General features: G+C 52.7%; 1 protein-coding gene across 4 annotated transcripts in view; it reads right to left on the reverse strand.

The window, feature by feature from the left end:
• Positions 1-19,691, reverse strand: part of RESF1 (retroelement silencing factor 1) — a 130,758-nt gene that overhangs the window by 15,716 nt on the left and 95,351 nt on the right. For all 4 annotated transcript variants that reach the window (XM_030215490.1, XM_030215491.1, XM_030215494.1 and 1 more), the window contains one exon: positions 11,954-12,031. In XM_030215490.1, coding sequence (XP_030071350.1) covers positions 11,954-12,031 — 78 coding nt within the window. The remainder of the gene's footprint in view (positions 1-11,953; positions 12,032-19,691) is intronic.

Consider the following 19,691-nt stretch of genomic DNA (forward strand, 5'->3'; position numbering starts at 1 on the left):
AGAGCCTGCCTCGCACCACGACGCAAAGGTATGCCAAACCCTGGCGTAAGTGGTGGAAGTAGAGCGCTTCCTCGCTCTCAGCATAGTGGCGATGACCTTATCTGAGAAGCCCTTGTTCCTCAGCCGCTTCCGATCAAGAGCCAGGCCGTAAGACCAAAGGGGGAGGAATCCTCCATCACCACGGGACCCTGGCAGCCGCAGAGGGCCGTCCACCGAGAGTCTGACTAAGTCCGCATACCAGGGACGTCTGGGCCAATTCGGACCCACCAGGATCACCTGGCCCGGATGCTTTACCACCCGGCCTAGCACCCTGCCCATCATGGGCGGGAACACGTAGAGAAGCTCCTGTGCCAGCCACTGCTGGAGAAGAGCATCGACTCCCAGATATCGAGGGTCCCGTCCTCTGCTGAAAAAAAGCGACACTTGGCAATTGGCCGAGGATGTCATCAGGTCCAGGCTCGGCTGGCCCCAGCGTTTCGTGATGTCCAAGAACGCCCAAGCACACAGTTGCCACTCTCCAGGATCCAAGGTATGGCGACTGAGAAAGTCCGCCTTGACATTCATGACTCCCGCAATGTGGGCCGCCGACTCCTGTTCCAGATTCGCTTCCGCCCACAGGCATAGCTTCATGGCCTCCTTGGCTAGAGGGGCGCTCCTGGTACCTCCCTGGCGATTGACATAGGCCACAACCGTGGCATTGTCCGACAGGACCCGTACAGGCCTCAGCACCAGTACCGGGAGAAACTCTAGAAGCGCCAACCGAATGGCTCGGAGCTCCAGGAGGTTGATGGACCATTTCGTCTCTGCAGGAGACCAGAGCCCCTGCGCTGTCCGTCCCAGGCAGTGGGCTCCCCAGCCCGTCAAGCAGGCGTCCGTCGTGGCGACAACCCACTCCGGGGTCGTAAGAGGCATTCCTGCGGACAGCTTGCCTGGCCTCAGCCACCAACTCAGCGCCTTTCGCACCGCTGGATCCAAAGGAAGGCGTACAGCGTAATCCTCCGAGACTGGAGTCCACCGCCGCAGAAGAGAGTGCTGTAGCGGTCTCATATGAGCCCTGGCCCAGGGCACTACCTCCATCGTGGCCATCATGGAGCCCAACAGCTGCACATAGTCCCAAGTCCGAAGAGTAGAGGAGGCTAGGAACTGGCCCACCTGGGTCCGAAGCTTGACGCTCCGGTTGTCCGGCAGGAACACTCTGCCCACTTGGGTGTCGAATCGAACTCCCAGATACTCCAGGAACTGAGTCGGCGCAGCAGGCTTTTTTCCCAATTGATGATCCATCCCAGGGAGCTCAAAAGAGCAATGACCCTGTCTGTAGCTCTCCCGCACTCCGCATAGGAAGGGGCTCGGATCAGCCAGTCGTCCAGATAGGGATGGACTTGCACTCCCTCCTTGCGGAGGAAGGCCGCGATGACCACCATTACTTTGGAGAAGGCCCGCGGAGCCGTAGCCAACCCAAACGGGAGGGCTCTGAACTGGAAGTGTCGGCCCAGCACTGCAAAGCGCAGAAAGTGCTGATGAGGCGGCCAGATGGGAATATGTAGGTAAGCTTCCTTGATGTCCAGGGAGGCCAGGAATTCTCCCTTTTTCACCGCAGCTATTACGGAGCGGAGGGTCTCCATCCGGAAGTGCCGAACTTTCAAGGCCTGATTGACTCCCTTGAGGTCGAGAATAGGCCAAGCAGATCCTTCTTTCTTTGGCACCACAAAGTAAATGGAGTAGCGCCCCTTGCCAAGCTGATCTACTGGCACCGGGACCACCGCGCCCAGGCGGATCAGGTTGCTCAAAGTCTGCTGCACGGCAGCTGCTTTGACCTGAGACTTCCAAGGAGAGTTTACACACCCATCTCTTAGGGGTCGGTAGAACTCTAGCTTGTAGCCGTCTCTGATGACTTCCAGAACCCAAGCGTCTGAAGTTACCCTGGTCCACTCGCCCAGAAACGAGGACAACCTTCCTCCTATCTGCACTGGGCCATGGACCAGGTCCCCGTCATTGGGTACGCGACCCTGGGGGGCGGGCCGGAGGACAAACCTCTGGGACAGCGTTCCCTATGAAAGGAATGCTGCTTGGGGGAGAAGTTCCGTTTGAAGGACGCGGAGGCAGAGGAGGCCAACTTGCCCAGGCGATACCGACGGGCTTCCTGGAATCGGCCCTTAGAGGAACCAGGACGGGCACTGCCGGCCCAAGTCCTGACCTCCAGCAACCTCTTGCCCTTGGACGTGCCGAGCTCCGTCACGATCTTGTCCAGCTCGTCCCCAAAGAGCAGCTTGCCTTTAAAAGGCAACTTGGCTAGGCGAGATTTAGAGGCATGGTCAGCAGACCAGTGCTTAAGCCAGAGCCACCGCAGCGCAGAGACTGTCTGAGCCATGCCCTTGGCCGAGGCTCTCAAAATATCATACAGCAAGTCTGCCAGGTAGGCCAAACCCGACTCCAGGGTCGGCCATTCCGCCCTCCAGGAAGGGTCCGAGGGGGAAGCCCACTGCAAAACAGTCAGGCACGCCCTAGCCACGTAGGAGCCGCAAACCGAGGCCTGCAAACTCAGAGCGGCCGCCTCCATTCTCCTGTCTTGGGCGTCATTCAGGGCAGTGCCACCTTCCACCGGCAGTGCCGTTTTCTTAGTCACGGCAGTGATTAAGGAATCTACCGTGGGCCAGACAAAGGCTTCCCGTTCCCCCTCAGGAAAGGGGTACAGACGGGACATAGCCCTGGCTACTTTCAAGCTCGCCTCAGGGGCATCCCATTGCGCTGAAATTAAGGTTTGCATGGCTTCATGAACGTGGAAGGTTCTAGGCGGGCGCTTCGTTCCCAGCATAATGGCGGAGCCAGTAGAGGTTGAGAGAGAGCCTTCTTCCGGAGAGGCAATCTTCAAAATGCTCATGGCCTGCACAAGTAGGTTGGGCAAATCCTCTGAGCGAAAAAGCCCTGCTGCAGAGGAGTCGTCCGCTCCATCCGAGCGAGGATCAGTCTCTTCCATCGATTCCGCTAAGGATCTCTGGGAGAACTCAGACACGCTGCTGTCATCCACATTAGAGGAGACCGAGTCCCCCGCTTAAGCATAGAGGCCTCATCACACCGATCAGAGAGGTGGGCAGGGGCAGTGTTCTGCATAAGAAAGGCTTGATGCAGCAGCAAAATGAACTCAGGGGAGAAACCCCCCAGTCTGTGCATTTCTGCAGGCTGTGCCGCGGCCCTAGAGGCGCCCTCCATCTGTGCTCCCAGTAGCGGGGGAGAGGCGTCCGGCGCGAAACTCCAAGAAGGAGCCCGATTCAAGGGCGACCAAGCTGTTAACGTCTCCCATCTCGAGAGCGGCCCAAGAAGAAGCCGACCGGGAGGACGCCCAGCGGGGGATGAGCGCCTAAGGCGGGAAAGGCCGCTGCGCCGGAGGAAAAACCGGTGAACTCTCCCGGTTCCGAAAGGGCGCCCAAAAAGGGTGACTTTACCTTCGATCCCCCGCTTCCCCGCTAGGCACGCGAACGCGTTCCGGGGAGCGTCTTTTCGCGCCCTTGCCATCCGAGGCCATAGCCACGTGGAGACCGTTCGGGGAACCCCCTGCCCGCTAGTAAAAGGTAAAAATTACCTGCTTCTTGCTCCAAGCAGCGATGACTTGTTCCAGTGAGCAGCTGCAAATGGACGTCCTTTTTGAACGCTTTAAAATTTTTTTGTTGTTTTTTTTGTTTAACGGAGCCAGCGGGAGGGGGGAGAAAAGGAGGGACCTGGCACCACCAGGTTTGCACTTGCTCACGAAGAGCCCTCAACCCCAGGTACTCAACAAAACCTAAACAATTAGGCTTGGAGACCTTGCCAGAGCTGCTGCTGTGTGACCACACACCTGCTGAGATAGAGAACATACTGGGGAATTTCCGGCAGCACATGACCACATATAGGGAGGCAAAAGATTGCTCTCTATCTCCACCTGCTGGTAGATGGACACAACCCACCAGTCTATGGATTGATCGGCTTGATGATAGGGAAGGAGGAACTGATCATCAATTTGGGAACTAAATATTAGGAAAAAAAAAGTTGAAGTGGAGAAATATTTTAAAAAATGGTCATGTTATTTTGCTCTCTAAACCCTAGTATTTGGGAAAGTTATAAACCCTCTCTCTACTTTTTTTTTTTTTTTTGGGGGGGGGGGGGGGGGGGGGTCGTCTACTTGTGCCTAGATAACTTCATAGCTGAAGGGAAGAAAAAAAAAAAAAAAAAGGAGTATGTAACTCCACTACAAGGTAATGGAAGATCCGGGAGCAAAGATAGGGAGTTAAAAAAAAAAAGCTAACCAGCAACAATTAAAAAATACTTTTTTTTTTCCCATTTTGAGAATAGAGCCGATAGTGGAAGTGTTTTGACTAGAGACTGCATCAGCAATCAGTTGTATCCCTTAATGAAATCAAGCAAAAGTGCATGAGAGCTGCTATCCTATTTATTTTGCTTATTTCAATAATGGATAGCGAATGATACATACCTGTAAGCAATGAAATCAAGCAAAAGTGCATGAGAGCTGCTATCCTATTTATTTTGCTTATTTCAATAAGGGATAGCGAATGATACATACCTGTAAGCAGGTATTCTCAGAGGACAGCAGGCTGCTTGTTCTCACGACTGGGTGACATCCACGGCAGCCCCCTCCAACCGGAAAAAACTTCTCGCGGGAGGTCTCTTGCGCGCGGGGTACGCCCACCACGCATGCGCGGCCGTCTTCCCGCCCGTGCGCGACCGCGACCGCTCAGTTAAGTAAAAAGCAAAAGAAATAAGGATAAGATAAAACAACTCCAAAGGGGAGGAGGGAGGGAAGGCGAGAACAAATCAGCCTGCTGTACTCGGAGAATACCTGCTACAGGTATGTATCATTAGCTTTCTCCGAGGACAAGCAGGATGCTTGTTCTCACAACTGGGGTATCCCTAGCTCCCAGGCTCACTCAAAACAACTAAGAGGGTCAATTGGGCCTCGCAACCCTCGCAATGGCAAGGCCATAACAAAAATTGACCTACGAAGAACAACTAACAGAGTGCAGCCTGAACAGAATAAAAATGGGCCTAGGGGGGTGGAGTTGGATTCAAACCCCGAACAGATTCTGCAGCACCGACTACCCGAACCGACTATCACGTCGGGTATCCTGCTGGAGGCAGTAGTGAGATATGAATGTGTGGACAGACCACGTCGCAGCCTTGCAAATCTCTTCAATAGTGGCTGACTTCAAGTGGGCCACTGACGCTGCCATGACCCTAACATTATGAGCTGTGACATGACCCTCAAGAGACAGCCCAGCCTGGGCATAAGTGAAGGAAATGCAATCTGCTAGCCAATTGGAGATGGTGCGTTTCCCGACAGCAACCCCCTTCCTGTTGGGGTCAAAAGATACAAACAATTGGGCGGACTGTCTGTGTGGGCTTGTCCGCTCCAGGTAGAAGGCCAATGCTTTCTTGCAGTCCAATGTGTGCAACTGACGTTCAGCAGGGCGGGTATGCAGAGGGGGAAAAGAATGTTGGCAAGACAATTGACTGGTTCAGGTGGAACTCCGACACCACCTTTGGCAGGAACTTAGGGTGAGTGCGGAGGACTACTCTGTTATGATGAAATTTGGTTTAGGGAGCATGGGCTACCAAGGCTTGAAGCTCACTGACCCTCCGAGCTGAAGTGACTGCCACCAAGAAAATGACCTTCCAAGTCAAGTACTTCAGATGGCAAGAAGCTAGTGGCTCGAAAGGAGGTTTCATCAGCTGGGTGAGGACGACGTTGAGATCCCATGACACTGTTTGAGGTTTGACAGGGGGCTTTGACAAAAGCAAACCTCTCATGAACCGAACTACCAAAGGCTGTCCAGAGATAGGCTTACCCTCTACACGATAATGGTAAGCACTAATCGCACTAAGATGATTCCTTACTGAGTTGGTCTTGAGGCCAGACTCCAATAAGTGTAGAAGGTATTCAAAGCAGGGTCTGTGCTGGACAAGAGCGAGGTTCTAAGGCCTTGCTGTCACACCAGACGGCAAACCTCCTCCACTTGAAAAAGTAACTTTTCTTAGTGGAATCTTTTCTGGAGGCAAGCAAGACTCGGGAGACACCCTCAGGCAGACCTAAGGCAGCGAAATCTACGCCCTCAACATCCAGGCCGTGAGAGCCAGGAACTGGAGGTTGGGATGCAGAAGCGCCCCCTCGTTCTGCATGATGAGGGTTGGGAAACACTCCCAATGTCCACGGTTCTTCGGACGACAACTCCAGAAGAAGAGGGAACCAGATCTGACAGAGCCAGAAGGGTGCAATGAGAATCATGGTGCCACGGTCATGCTTGAGCTTCAGCAAAGTCTTCTCCACCAAAGGTATGGGAAGATACACGTACAGGAGCCTGCTCCCCCAATGGAGGGAAGGCATCCGACGCTAGCCTGTCATGGGCCTGAAGCCTGGAGCAGAACTGAGGCAGCTTGTGATTGGTCTGCGTGGCGAAAAGATCCACCGAGGGGGTGCCCCACTCCCGGAAGATCTTGCGTACCACAGGCGAATTGAGCGACCATTCGTACGGTTGCATGAGTTTGCTCAGTCTGTCGGCCAGACAGTTGTTTACGCCGGCCAGGTACGTGGCTTGGAGAAGCATGCCATGCTGGCGAGCCCAGCGCCACATCCTGACAGCTTCCTGACACAGGGGGCAAGATCCTGTGCCCCCCTGCTTGTTGATGTAGTACATCGCAACCTGGTTTGTCCGAATTTGGATAATTTGGAAGGACAGCCAATCTCTGAAAGCCTTGAGCGCGTTCCAGACCGCTCTCAACTCCAGGAGGTTGATCTGCAGACCAGATTCCTGGAGGGACCACAGTCCTTGAGTGTGAAGCCCATCGACATGGGCTCCCCACCCTAGGCGAGATGCATCCGTCATCAGCACCTTTTGTGGCTGAGGAATTTGGAATGGGCGTCCCAAGATCAAATTGGAGCGAATCGTCCGCCAGCGGAGTGAAATGCGAAAGCTGGCGGGTAGGCGAATTGCATCTTCTAGATTCCCTGTAGCCTGGTACCACTGGGAAGCTAGGGTCCATTGAGCTGGCCTCATGTGAAGACGTGCCATGGGAGTCACATGGACTGTAGAGGCCATATGGCCCAGGAGTCTCAACATCTGCCGAGCTGTGATCTGCTGGGACGCTCTGGCCCGGGAGGCGAGGGATAGAAGTGTCCGTGCCCTCTCCTCGGGATGATAGGCATGAGCCGTCTGTGAATTCAGCAGGGCTCCAATGAATTCGAAAGACTGGACTGGGCGTAGGTGGGACTTTGGGTAATTTATCACAAACCCCAGTAGCTCCAGAAGTTGAATAGTCCTCTGCATGGACTGTAGGGCTCCTGCCTCTGAGGTGCTCTTCACCAGCCATTCGTCGAGCTAAGGGAACACATGCACCCCCAGCTTGTGTAACTCTGCCGCCGCCACCACCACTAGGCACTTCGTGAACACCCGTGGCGCGGAGGCGAGCCCAAAGGGCAGCACACAATACTGGAAATGCTGTGTCCCCAGACGGAATCGCAGATACTGCCTGTGAGCTGGCAGTATCGGGATGTGGGTATAAGCATCCTTTAAATCCAAGGAGCATAGCCAATCGTCCTTCTGAATCAAGGGGAGAAGGGTGCCCAAGGAAAGCATCCTGAACTTTTCTCGAACCAGATATTTGTTCAGGCCTCTCAGGTCTAGGATGGGACGCATCCCCCCCTGTTTTCTTTTCCACAAGGAAGTACCTGGAATAGAATCCCAGCCCTTCTTGCCCTGGTGGTACAGGCTCGACCGCACTGGCGCTGAGAAGGGAGGAGAGTTCCTCTGCAAGTACCTGCCTGTGGTGGGAGCTGAAGGACTGAGCTACCAGCAGGCAATTTGGTGGAATGGAGATCAAATTGAGGGCATACCCGCACCGCACTATTTGGAGAACCCACTGGTCGGAGGTTATGACCAGGTTAACCTCCCCCCAACCGGTAGATCGTCCAGCACGGGCACTTGTATGGCGGCTATGCTCCCCTGGATCCAGTCAAAAGCCCATCCCCTGCTTTTGCTGGGGAGCCGCCGGGGCCTGCTTGGTCACACGCTGTTGACGCGAACGAGCGCGCTGGAAGGAGGATTGTACCTACGCTTGGTGTAAGCGTAAGAAGCAGTCTCCTTTTCCCTGAAAAATCGCCTACCTGAAGAGGCAGGTGCTGAAGGCGCGCGGTGGGAGAGGTTGTCGAGGGCGGTTTCCTGCTGGTGAAGCTGTTCGACCAACTGCTCGACCTTCTCACCAAAAATATTATCCCCCCAGCAAGGGACATCCACCAACCGCTGCTGATGGTCCAGGTCAGAGGCGCGCAGCCATGAGAGTCTGCGCATCACTATACCTTGGGCAGCGGCTCTGGATGCAACATCACAATTGTCATAAACACCCCTGGACAGGAACTTGCGACACGCCTTCAGCTGCCTGACCACCTTCTGAAAAGGCCTGGCCTGCTCCGGCGGGAGCTTGTCAACTAGGTCCGCCAGTTGCCACACATTGTTCCGCATGTGGATGCTCGTGTAGAGCTGGAAGGACTGGATCTTGGTCACAAGCATGGAGGAATGACAGGCCTTCCTCCCAAAAGAGTCCAGAGTGCAAGACTCACGCCCCAGGGGCGCCGAGGCGGTATCCCTCAAACTCTTGGCTCTCTTCAGAGCAGAATCCACAACCGCCGAGTCATGAAGCAACTGAGTCCTCATCAGCTCCGGGTCAGTGTGGACTCTATACTGGGACTCCGCCTTCTTCGGGATAGTGGGATTAGATAAAGGCCTCACCCAGTTTGGAAGCAGCGTCTCCTTCAGGACATTGTGCAACGGTACCGTGGAAGACTCTAGGTGGAGATGGATAGTCGAGGACCTCGAGCATCTCAGCCCTTGGCTCGTCCACCGTGACCACGGGAAAGGGAATGCTCACAGACATGTCCCTAACAAAAAAGAGGCAAAGGAGAGGCTCTCAGATGGCGAGAGCTTCTTCTCTGGCGAAGGAGTGGGGTCAGAGGGGAGACCATAGGACTTCTCGGACGAGAAATACCTGGGGTCCTCCTCCTCCCACGAGACCTCCTCCTCGGTGTCTGACACGAGTTCTCTGACTTCTGTCCTGAACCGGGCCCGTCTCAACTCAGAAGAGCCACGTCCTCGATGACGGCGTCGAGAGGTGAACTCCCGCACCGGCGGGGACGAAGCTCCCTCCATCGACGGGGATTCCACCTGAGTGGCGGCTGAGACTGGTGCCGCATCACAGGGCCAGAGCCAGTTGGTGCTTCCATCAACAGTGCCGAGGGCGCAAGTACCCCCGGCACCGGAAGAGACTGGCGCAGGAGCCCTTCCAGTATACTGGGAAGGATGGCTCGGAGGCGCTCGTCCAAAGTCTCTGTCGGGGAAGGCTGAGGGGCCGGTGCAGGAGTTGGTGTTCGAATCTGCACGAGGCCAGGAGACGGTACCGGACTGCCCGACGACTGACGCATGGACACCTCCTGAATGGAGGGGGAGCGGTCCTCCCGGCGTCGATGCTTCTCGCAGACTCTCTCGACGCCCCGGAGCTCCCGGTACAGTGGGAAGGGGGTGACCGATGACGATGCTTCTTAGCCAACTTCCTTCGATGCATGTCATCGGCACTCCGCAGCGTCGACGAGGACGTGGAATCCACACGCCTCCTCGAGGACGGGTCCGAAAGGGGTCGGTCCCAATGGGCCTGCCCAGCAGGAGCTGCTGAGGCAGGCGGAGGCCCACTCGGCTGCTCGCTGCTCCCAGCGAAAGATGGTCGTTGGGCCGGTGGTGCCTGAGCTCCTGAGGTCGATGCCATGTCCGACGCCGATGCTGCCAAAGTCGACGGGCTGGCGCAAGCTCCAAAAATACAGTCCTGTTGAGCTTGCCTCGCTATTTGTGTCCGCTTCTTCAAGCTGAGACACAAGTTACATGCTTTGGGATTACGTTCAGGCCCGAGGCACTGAAGGCACCAAGCGTGGGTGTCAGAGAGAGAGATCTGCCGGCCGCACGACCACATGTTTTGAAGCCGCTGGGTATCCTCGATGTCAGACGGAAAAATTGTCGATGGTGGCGGCAAACAGGGCCACGAGGAGGAAAAAACACGAACGCGCGGCCACAAGGAACGAAAGGAAAGGAACGAAAAAGAATAAGGGGGACTTTTTTTTTTTTTAATGAGAAAGAAGGCATGAACGGCGCCACAAAACAAAGAAATAAGTGGACTAGGCCACAAACCGGTTTCCGAGGCTGACAACAGAGAGGGATGCAAAGCAGTCTCTCTCCAAGCGCGGAAAACGAAAAACTGAGCGGGAGCGCACGGGCGGGAAGACGGACGCGTATGCGCAGTGGGTGTACCCCGCGCGTGGGACCTCCTGCAAGAAGTTTTTCCCGGTTGGAGGGGGCTGCCGTGGACGTCACCCAGTCGTGAGAACAAGCTGGTCCTCGGAGAAACAACTGATCCCTGATGCAGGCTAATTGTGTACTAGTACTTAAAAACATATAACCCTTATTCGCAGTTATTGAATTTTAGTCCTGAACATAATTTTGCAGATAATCTTCATGTTTCCACAACCACACCTTTATTGTATGTATAGCTTTGGCCATTTCTGCATTGCAGCCACTGGTGATTGCATAAATGCTTTTGAATAGTGGGCCCAAATTTCTTCATATTGCAACATTTTTTTTCTGTCATGTATAATCAGAAGTTTTCAACCCAGTCCTCAGGGCATACCCAGCCAGTCGGGGTTTTCAGGATATCTGATAACATCGACTGGCTGGGTGAGCCCTGGGTTGAAAACCTCTAATATATAGTAACTAGTAAAAGAGGCCTGTTTCTGAACAATGAAACAGGCGCTAGCAAGGTTCCACGCCCCCTCCCTACTTCCCTCTCTCTCCTCCGAATTCTATGCCCCCTACCTCCCTCCGAGTTCCATGACGCCCCTCCCCTTCGAGTTCCAGACCCCGCGTCTCACTCCCTCTCTTTCCCCTCCGAGTGCAAACACAACCTGTCTTCCGGCAGCCCCTCGCCTTCCTGTGTGCCGGCTGTAATTTAAAAATTCTTACCTCGTGGTCCGGCGTCTGCAGTGAAGGCGAGCGGCGCTTCAGACTGCCTTCCCATGTGTCTCAGCTCTGCCTCTGGTCCCGCCCTCATTTCCTGTTTCCGGAAGGGCAGGACCAGAGGCAGAGCTGAGACACATGGGAAGGCAGTCAGAAGCGCCGCTCGCCTTCACTGCAGACGCCGGACCACAAGGTAAGAATTTTTAAATTACAGCCGGCATTCAGGAAGGCGAGGGGCTGCCTGAGGACAGGTTGTACTTGCACTCGGAAAAGAGAGGGAGGGAGGCGCGGGGCCATGGAACTCGGAGGAGAGGGGGAGTGTGGAACTCGGAGGGGGAGGACGTCCTGCAACTCGAAGAGGAGGAGAGGGAGGGAGGGAGGGAGGGAGGGAGGGAGGTCCTGCAACTGAAAGGGGAGGAGAGGGAGGGAGGTAGGGGGGCATGGAACTCGGAGGGGGCTGGAACTCGGAGAGGGGGAGGAAGAGAGGGGGGAGATTCTCTACTCACCTCCGCTGGCTGGTGCTGGGTTCCCTTCCCTCTCACTGATCCGCCCTCTGATGTCATCGCCAGGGCGGACCAATGTGAAGTGCATTACAAACCCAGGCATCCAGACGGAGGTGCAATTATATAGGATAGATCAATGGCTGGTAGTTCAATTGAATATTATTTTTTTTTCAAACAGATTAGAAAAATTCCTCCAGGATTCACTCCCAGGTCAGAGAACTTGCTCAGCAACAAATTGAAATACTTATGCAGTTGTGGTTATAAAAGATAGGGAATGCATGACCTTTCTCATTAACAAAGGTTAAGCGTAACACTTTTCCTTTATCAATTTACTCTTTAAAATGGTGTTTAAATATAGTATGACAAAACAATTTCTTGTAATTCATTACAGAAAATTTTAAAAACATGCTAGCTCACCCTGATTTAAAGGCATCTCAATTTTTCTCTTTTTTACAGGAATGTTCTTATACCAATCTTCTTTTTTGCTCTTAATTCCTAGAAAGGACATCAATAAGATGTTACTTGTATTGTCTACACGAGTTCCATTTTGCTCTTTTAATAGTCTTAAAACTTCAGAAGGAAAACCAAATTGGAAAGCTCTCTCGTGCAGTACAAATTCAACTTGGTTTATAATTAAGATTTTTTTTTGTATGTTGTAGACCTCTGTACTACTTGATTTGATAGCTTTAGGGCCTGTCAGATGCAAAATCTTTGTTATGTTGATTCAATAAATGTTATCACAAACGACAAATACATTCACCAGGGTCAAAGTGGGCACAAGACATTTCAATGTGTCATCAAGATATGAAATGTTAAGTAGTTGTCCCAGTATACATCTGTGCTGCTTAACCAAGGTAAAATTATGTATCATACCTGATAATTTTCTTTCCCTTAATCATAGCCGATCAATCCATAGACTGGTGGGTTGTGTCCATCTACCAGCAGGTGGAGATAGAGAGCAATCTTTTGACTCCCTATATGTGGTCATGTGCTGCCGGAAATTCCCCAGTATGTCGATATGAAAGCTCCATCCGCAGGACTCAGCACTTAGAGAATTACACCCACAAAGGGACACTCTGCCCAGCTCACCACCGCCGAAGCGGGGGAGGGGAAATATTCCAGCGCACCACCGCTGGGGCGGTGGGTGGGAAACCACACCCGCCGACACGGGGGGAACTGGCTTATCCTGCTACCGCAACCGCAGGAGGAGCTGGCTTACCCTAACACCGCCGAAGCGGGAGGGATACAAAGCTACCCTACAGCCGCACAAAGCGGGAAGGAGCGCCGGCATAATTTAGTTATCAATCCAGCCACCGCTGAAACAGGGGGAGAGGAAGCAGCAGCTCACTGTAACACAAAATCGTCTCAACTCGAAGAAACTTCAATGGGAAGAACTTGAACACGAAGTCCTGGTGAACAGGAGCTGAAGACTGAACATGAACCTGAAATATAACCAGAACACAAATACAGATATCTGGGAGGGGCTATGGATTGATCGGCTATGGTTAAGGGAAAGAAAATTATCAGGTATGATACATAATTTTACCTTCCCTATCAAGCCGATCAATCCATAGACTGGTGGGATGTACCGAAGCAGTACTCACCCAGGGCGGGACATGGAAATCCCTGAACGCAACACTGAAGCCCCAAACTGGGCCTCGGCCCGAGCAGCCACATCCAAGTGGTAATGTCGTGAGAAGGTATGAGCCGACGACCAAGTAGCCGCTCTGCACATCTCTTCCAAGGAAACAGATCTGGACTCCGCCATTGAGGCTGCTTGTGCTCTAGTAGAATGTGCCTTCAGCTGAATAGGCGGAATCTTCCCTGCCGCCACATAAGCTGCCGCGATCGTCTCCTTGACCCAACGTGCCACCGTAGGCTTAGATGCCTGCAGACCCTTACGAGGGCCTGCGAACAGCACGAACAGGTGATCCGACTTCCGGAAATCATTGGTCACTTCCAAGTATCTGCGGATGACCCGTCTAACATCCAGGTATTTGAGCGCAGGGTACTCCTCTGGGTAATCCTCCCTACGAAAGGAGGGCAGGCAAAGCTGTTGATTCACATGGAATCGAGAAACAATCTTGGGCAGGAAGGAAGGCACTGGGCGAATCGACACTCCTGCCTCAGTGAATCGCAGGAACGGCTCTCTACACGAGAGCGCCTGGAGCGCGGAAACTCTTCTGGCTGAGGTGATAGCCACCAGGAAGACCGCTTTCAACGTCAAGTCCTTCAGCGATGCCCTTGGCAAGGGCTCTAAGGGCGGCTTCTGCAAGGTCCGTAGCACCAGATTGAGACGCCATGTAGGCACTATCGAGTACAGCGGAGGGCGCAGGTGATTAACTCCTTTGAGAAAGCGCACCACATCTGGCTGTGAAGCCAGGGAAGCCCCCTTCAGACGACTCCCAAAACAAGCTAGAGCCGCCACCTGGACTTTCAGCGAACTGAGCGACAGGCCTTTCTCCAGTCCCTCTTGCTGGAACGCCAACACTGAAGATATTGGAGCAGTGAAGGGCGATACAGAGCCTGCCTCGCACCACGACGCAAAGGTACGCCAAACCCTAGCGTAAGTGGTAGAAGTAGAGCGCTTCCTCGCTCTCAGCATAGAGGCGATGACCTTGTCTGAGAAGCCCTTCTTCCTCAGCTGCTTCCACTCAAGAGCCAGGCCGTAAGACCAAAGGGTAGGGATCCTCCATCATCACGGGGCCCTGATGCAAGAGGCCCCGCTCCGCTGGCAGCCGCAGAGGGTCGTCCACTGAGAGTCTGATTAAGTCCGCATACCACGAGATGCCACGTCACAGGTGTCATAGATACCCCTGGACAGGAACTTTCTACACGCCTTCAGCCGCCTGACCACCTCCTGATAAGGCCTGGACTGCTCCGGCGGGAGCTTATCGACCAGGTCCGCCAGTTGCTTCACATTGTTCCGCATGTGGATGCTCGTATAGAGCTGGTATGACTGGATGCGGGTCACGAGCATGGAGGATTGGTAGGCCTTCCTCCCAAACGAGTCCAGAGTGCGAGACTCCCGCCCCGGGGGCGCCGAGGCGGTATCCCTCGAACTCCGTGCCTTCTTGAGAGCAGAATCCACGACCGCCGAGTCATGGGGCAATTGGGGCCGCATTAACTCTGGGTCCGAGTGGATTCTGTACTGGGACTCTGCTTTCTTGGGAATGATGGGATTAGATAGCAGTCTCATCCAGTTCCAAAGCAGTGTCTCCTTGAGGACATTGTGCAACGGCACCGTGGAGGACTCTCTAGGTGGTGATGGATAGTCGAGGACCTCGAGCATCTCAGCCCTCGGCTCATCCACAGAGACCACGGGGAAGGGAATGCAAATAGACATATCCCTTACAAAGGAGGCAAAAGAGAGACTCTCAGGAGGCGAGAGCTTCCTCTCTGGTAAAGGCGTGGGGTCCGAGGGAAGACCCGCAGACTCCTCTGAGGAGAAATATCTGGGGTCCTCCTCTTCCCCCCACGAGGCCTCTTCCTCGGTATCGGACATAAGCTCATGTAGCTGAGTCCTTAACCGGGCCCGGCTCGACGTCGAGGCACCGAGGCCTCGGTGTCGTCGAGCGGTGGACTCCCGCGCCGGCGGGGACGAAGCTCCCTCCATCGACGGGGACTCCACCTGCGTGGCGGTCGAGACCGGCGCCGCAAGCGGCGGCGGTGTCGACGGCCTCGGCACCGGGCTAGAGCTCGCCGGCGCCACAGTCAACGGCGCCGAGGGCGCAAGCACCCCCGGCGCCGGCACAGCCTGGCGCATCAGCCCTTCCAGGATCCCCGGAAGGATGGCTCGGAGGCACTCGTCCAGGCCCGCTGCCGGGAAAGACGGGGGGGGGGGGGGGGGGGCCCGGTAGAGGTGTCGGTGCCGGAAGCTGCTCGGGTCCAGGAGACTGCACCGAAGTGCTGGGACCCTGACGCGTCGGTACATCCACAACAGAAGGGGATCTCTCCTCCCGACGTGGACGCTTCGGCGTCGACTCCTCAGCGGTACCGAGCACCGAAGGCGACCGATGGCGGTGCTTTTTGGACTTCTTGCGGTGCCCATCATCGGTGCCAGGTGGAATAGAGGAGGAGGAGGTCGATCCCCCTCGGTCCCGAGGAACAGGGTCAGACAGGGTTCGGTCCCGAGGGCCATGGGCCGAGGGAGTGACTGGGGCCGATTGCCCACGCGGCCTCTCACCCCTGCCCTCACCGGAGGACCGGCGGGCCCTGTGCTCCTGGGGTCGATGCCATCGGTGCCGATTTCTCGGGCCTCGATACCAGTACCGAAGAACCGGCCGTCGATACCGATGCCGTCGAGGTCGACGTCGAGGGGCCGGCGCAAGTTCCAAAAAGACGGTCCCGAAGAACTTGCCTCGCAACTTGAGTCTGTTTCCGGAGACCAAGACACAGCGAACACGACTTGATATTGTGCTCCGGCCCGAGGCACTGGAGGCACCAAGCGTGGGTGTCGGTCTGCGAGATAGGCCGGCCGCACCGACCACACTTCTTAAATCCACTCGGGACCTTCGAGGACATCGACGGAAAAATTGCGTCGGCGAAGTTAAAGTCGTCGATGGTGGCGGTAAATCACACCTCGAAAAATAATCGACCGCGCGGCCACAAGGCCGCAACGCGACGCCCCCGCTAGAAACGAGGGAAAAATAAAGCGCGTGCTCTTTTTTTTTTTTTAAAGAAAAGAAAACTGGAGCGCGCGGCAACAGAAACAAAATAAATGAAAATTAAACGATTTGCGCGAACGCGATCGGTTTTCCGGGGCTGACGAAGAGAGAGCGGCAACAGCACGACTCTCTCCAGGCGCGGAAAAGAAAGGACTGGCGGGAACGGTCGCGCACGGGCGGGAAGACGGCCGCGCATGCGCGGTGGGCGTGCCCTGCGTGCGGACCGCCCGCGAAGCTTCTTCCGGTTGGTGGGGGCTGCCGCGGACGTCACCCAGTCGTGAGAACAAGCAGCCTGCTTGTCCTCGGAGAATGGATAGTAGACAATCAGGTTTTCATCCCAGATTTAGTACAGACATTACTTTTGGCACTGTCAGAACTGAGAGGTAATCTGGATAAAGACTTGCCGACGATGGTAATTGCAATTAGAGCTTTCGACAGCCTTTGATTTGGTCAATCATGATATTCTCTTGGAAAAACTGGCCAGCTTGGGTGTTTCAGACAGTTGTTAGTTGGTTTTCAGGATTTCTAACACCCTGCACAGGTCACTTGGAATGGATCTCAAAGCTCCACGTTTATCACCCATTCTTTTCAAAGTCTATTTGAGTGATCTACACCATTTACTCACATCATTTAAGATACACCTATTTCTCTTATGCCGATATTGCTTTATCACCAATGGTGGAAGATTTTCAGAAGACTTGATTTGATGACAAGTGTTTGAATTTCTCAGTGGACGCTTAATAATTTGAAAACGAACCCAAGTAAAACAAGTATTTTATGGGTGGGGTAAAGACGTAATGTGTGCTACAATCAAGTTCCCTGTAAGGAAAGGCTAAAGAAGCTAGGGCTCTTCAGCTTGGAGAAAAGACTGCTGAGGGGAGATATGATAGAGGTGTTTAAAATGAGTGAAGTGGAACGAGTAGAAGTAAATCAATTGTTTACTTTTTCCAAAAATACTAGGACTAGGGGACACAAAATGAAGCTACAAAGTAGTAAATTTAAAACAAATCTGAGAAAAGTTTTCTTCACTTAACGTATAATTAAGCTCTGGAATTCATACGTACATAAGTATTGCCATACTGGGACATACCAAAAGTCCATCAAGCCCAGCTTCCTGTTTCCAACAGTGGCCAATCCAGGTCACAAATACCTCGCAAAATCCCACAAAAGTACAAAACATTTTGTACTGCTTATCCCAGAAATAGTGGATTTTCCCCAAGTCCATTTAATAATGGTCTATGGACTTTTCCTTTAGGAAACAAATTCACAATAGTACACGATTCACAATCAGGATTTTGCCCCTTACACAGCACTGAAACAGTACTACTTACTCTCCTAACTAACTTCAAGCAGGAAACAACAATAGGTAAAAGCATTCTTCTCCTCTAATTTGACATGTCCAGTGCGTTCGACATGGTCAACCATAATATACTACTAAGACTCCTAGATTACTTCGGAATCAGTGGAAACACTCTCAAATGGATCAAGGGTTTCCAAATCACCAGAACATATCAAGTGAAATTGAGCACAAACATATCATCACCTTGCAGCTTAAGCATCATGAAATCATGGGCAAATGCATTCCAACTAAAACTCAACACAGAAAAAACACACTGTCTCATCATCTCATCCCAATACAATAAATACAAACCCACAAACATTAACACCCCAGATTACACCCTCCCTATCTCAGACCGCCTGAAAATTCTCGGAGTAACAATCGACTGGAACCTCTCATTCGAGACCCAAGCGAAATCCACCATAAAGAAAATGTTCTTCGCAATGTGGAAACAAACGCGTGAAACCATTCTTCCCGAGGGAAATATTTCGCAGCCTGATACAATCAATGGTACTAAGCCAAGCAGACTATTGCAATGGAATTTATGCGGGATGCAAAGAACACATCATAAAAAAAAAAAAAAGCTTCAAACCGCCCCCAAAACACAGCAGCTAGGCTTATATTTGGAAAAACGCTTTTTGGCAGCGCCAAATCCATCCGAGAAAAACTGCACTGGCTTCCAATCAAAGAACATACTGCTTTCAAAATCTGCACGATAAGAACTATCTACGGCAAAGCCCCGGGATACATGACAGACCTCATAGACCTGCCAACCAGAAACACTACAAAATCAGCACGATCATACCTAAACCTCCACTACCCAAGCAGCAAAGGACTCAAATACAAATCTACTTATGCATCCAGCTTTTCCTACTGAAGTGGACAACTATGGAACACACTGCCAAAAGTAGTAAAAACTATGCTCGACCACCTAAATTTCCGGAAAGCACTAAAAACAAACCTGTTCAGAAAGGCTTACCCCATCGACCCAACATAAGAAACCTGGCTACCTGTGACACAACATAACCAAAGACCGTAATGGACATATCCTACCTCTTCCTCTCTAAGTTCCCCTAATGTATTTACCATACATGAACCTTATTCTACCACAATATCACCTTGTATTTGTTCATACCGGAACTGGCTAATGCTGTTACGGTACTATGTAAGCCACATTGAGCCTGCAAATAGGTGGGAAAATGTGGGATACAAATGTAACAAACAAAATAAATAAGACAACGTCCAAACCTTTTTAAAACTCTGCTAAGCTAACCGCCTTTACCACATTTTCTGGCAACGAATTCCAGACTTTAATTACACGTTGAGTGAAGAAAACTTTTTCTCCAATTCATTTTAAATTTACTACTGTTTGAATTGTGACTCCAGCCTTAGAGAACCTAAGGCAGGGAATTCTACATGATGCGCCTGAAGCACAGAAATTCAACTAGCTGATAAAATGGCAACCAGAGAAAATCAGATTTCAAATTTCTTTCACTGAAGCTTTCCCCAAGAGGCTCGAAAGGAGATTTCTAGAGAGCCACAAGGATCAGGTTAAGACTCCAACCTTAAAATGGATGACCCCTTTCAGGTATTGAATAGCAACTACACCCACTGTCACGGTTGGAGTAAGGCGATCCCCTTGCAGCCAAACTTTCTTGAGAAAATTCGAGGCACCTCTGCATTGCTGCAGATGCCATCAGGTCCACCAATGACATCCCCTAGAGCTGGGCAATCATCAGGAAGACCTTGGGTGATAACTCCCATTCCCCCGGGGTTCAGGGAGTGGCGACTGAGAAAATCTGCTTGAACATTCAAGGATCCTGCTATGTGAGCAGCCGATATCATATGGGAAAATTAGGTTCTTACCTTGGTAATTTTCTTTCCTTTAGTCATAGCAGATGAAGCCATTACGTATGGGTTATGTCCATCAACCAGCAGGGGAGATAGAGAGCACTCAAACTTTCACAGTGCCCTCTTGGTCAGCTAGCTCCACTGCCTCTTCAGTATTTGAAGCTTCCAAAGCAGTATGGCAAACCGCAATGGGGATCACAAGAGCTTTCCTCATAGCGAATGATGGCCCATCACAAGGGCATGAACTCATAAAGGAGGGAATGCACATCCTCCTGGAGGGAATAAACTCATCCTCCTT

Source organism: Microcaecilia unicolor, chromosome 9 (assembly GCF_901765095.1).
Source record: "Microcaecilia unicolor chromosome 9, aMicUni1.1, whole genome shotgun sequence".
Lineage (NCBI taxonomy): Eukaryota > Metazoa > Chordata > Amphibia > Gymnophiona > Siphonopidae > Microcaecilia > Microcaecilia unicolor.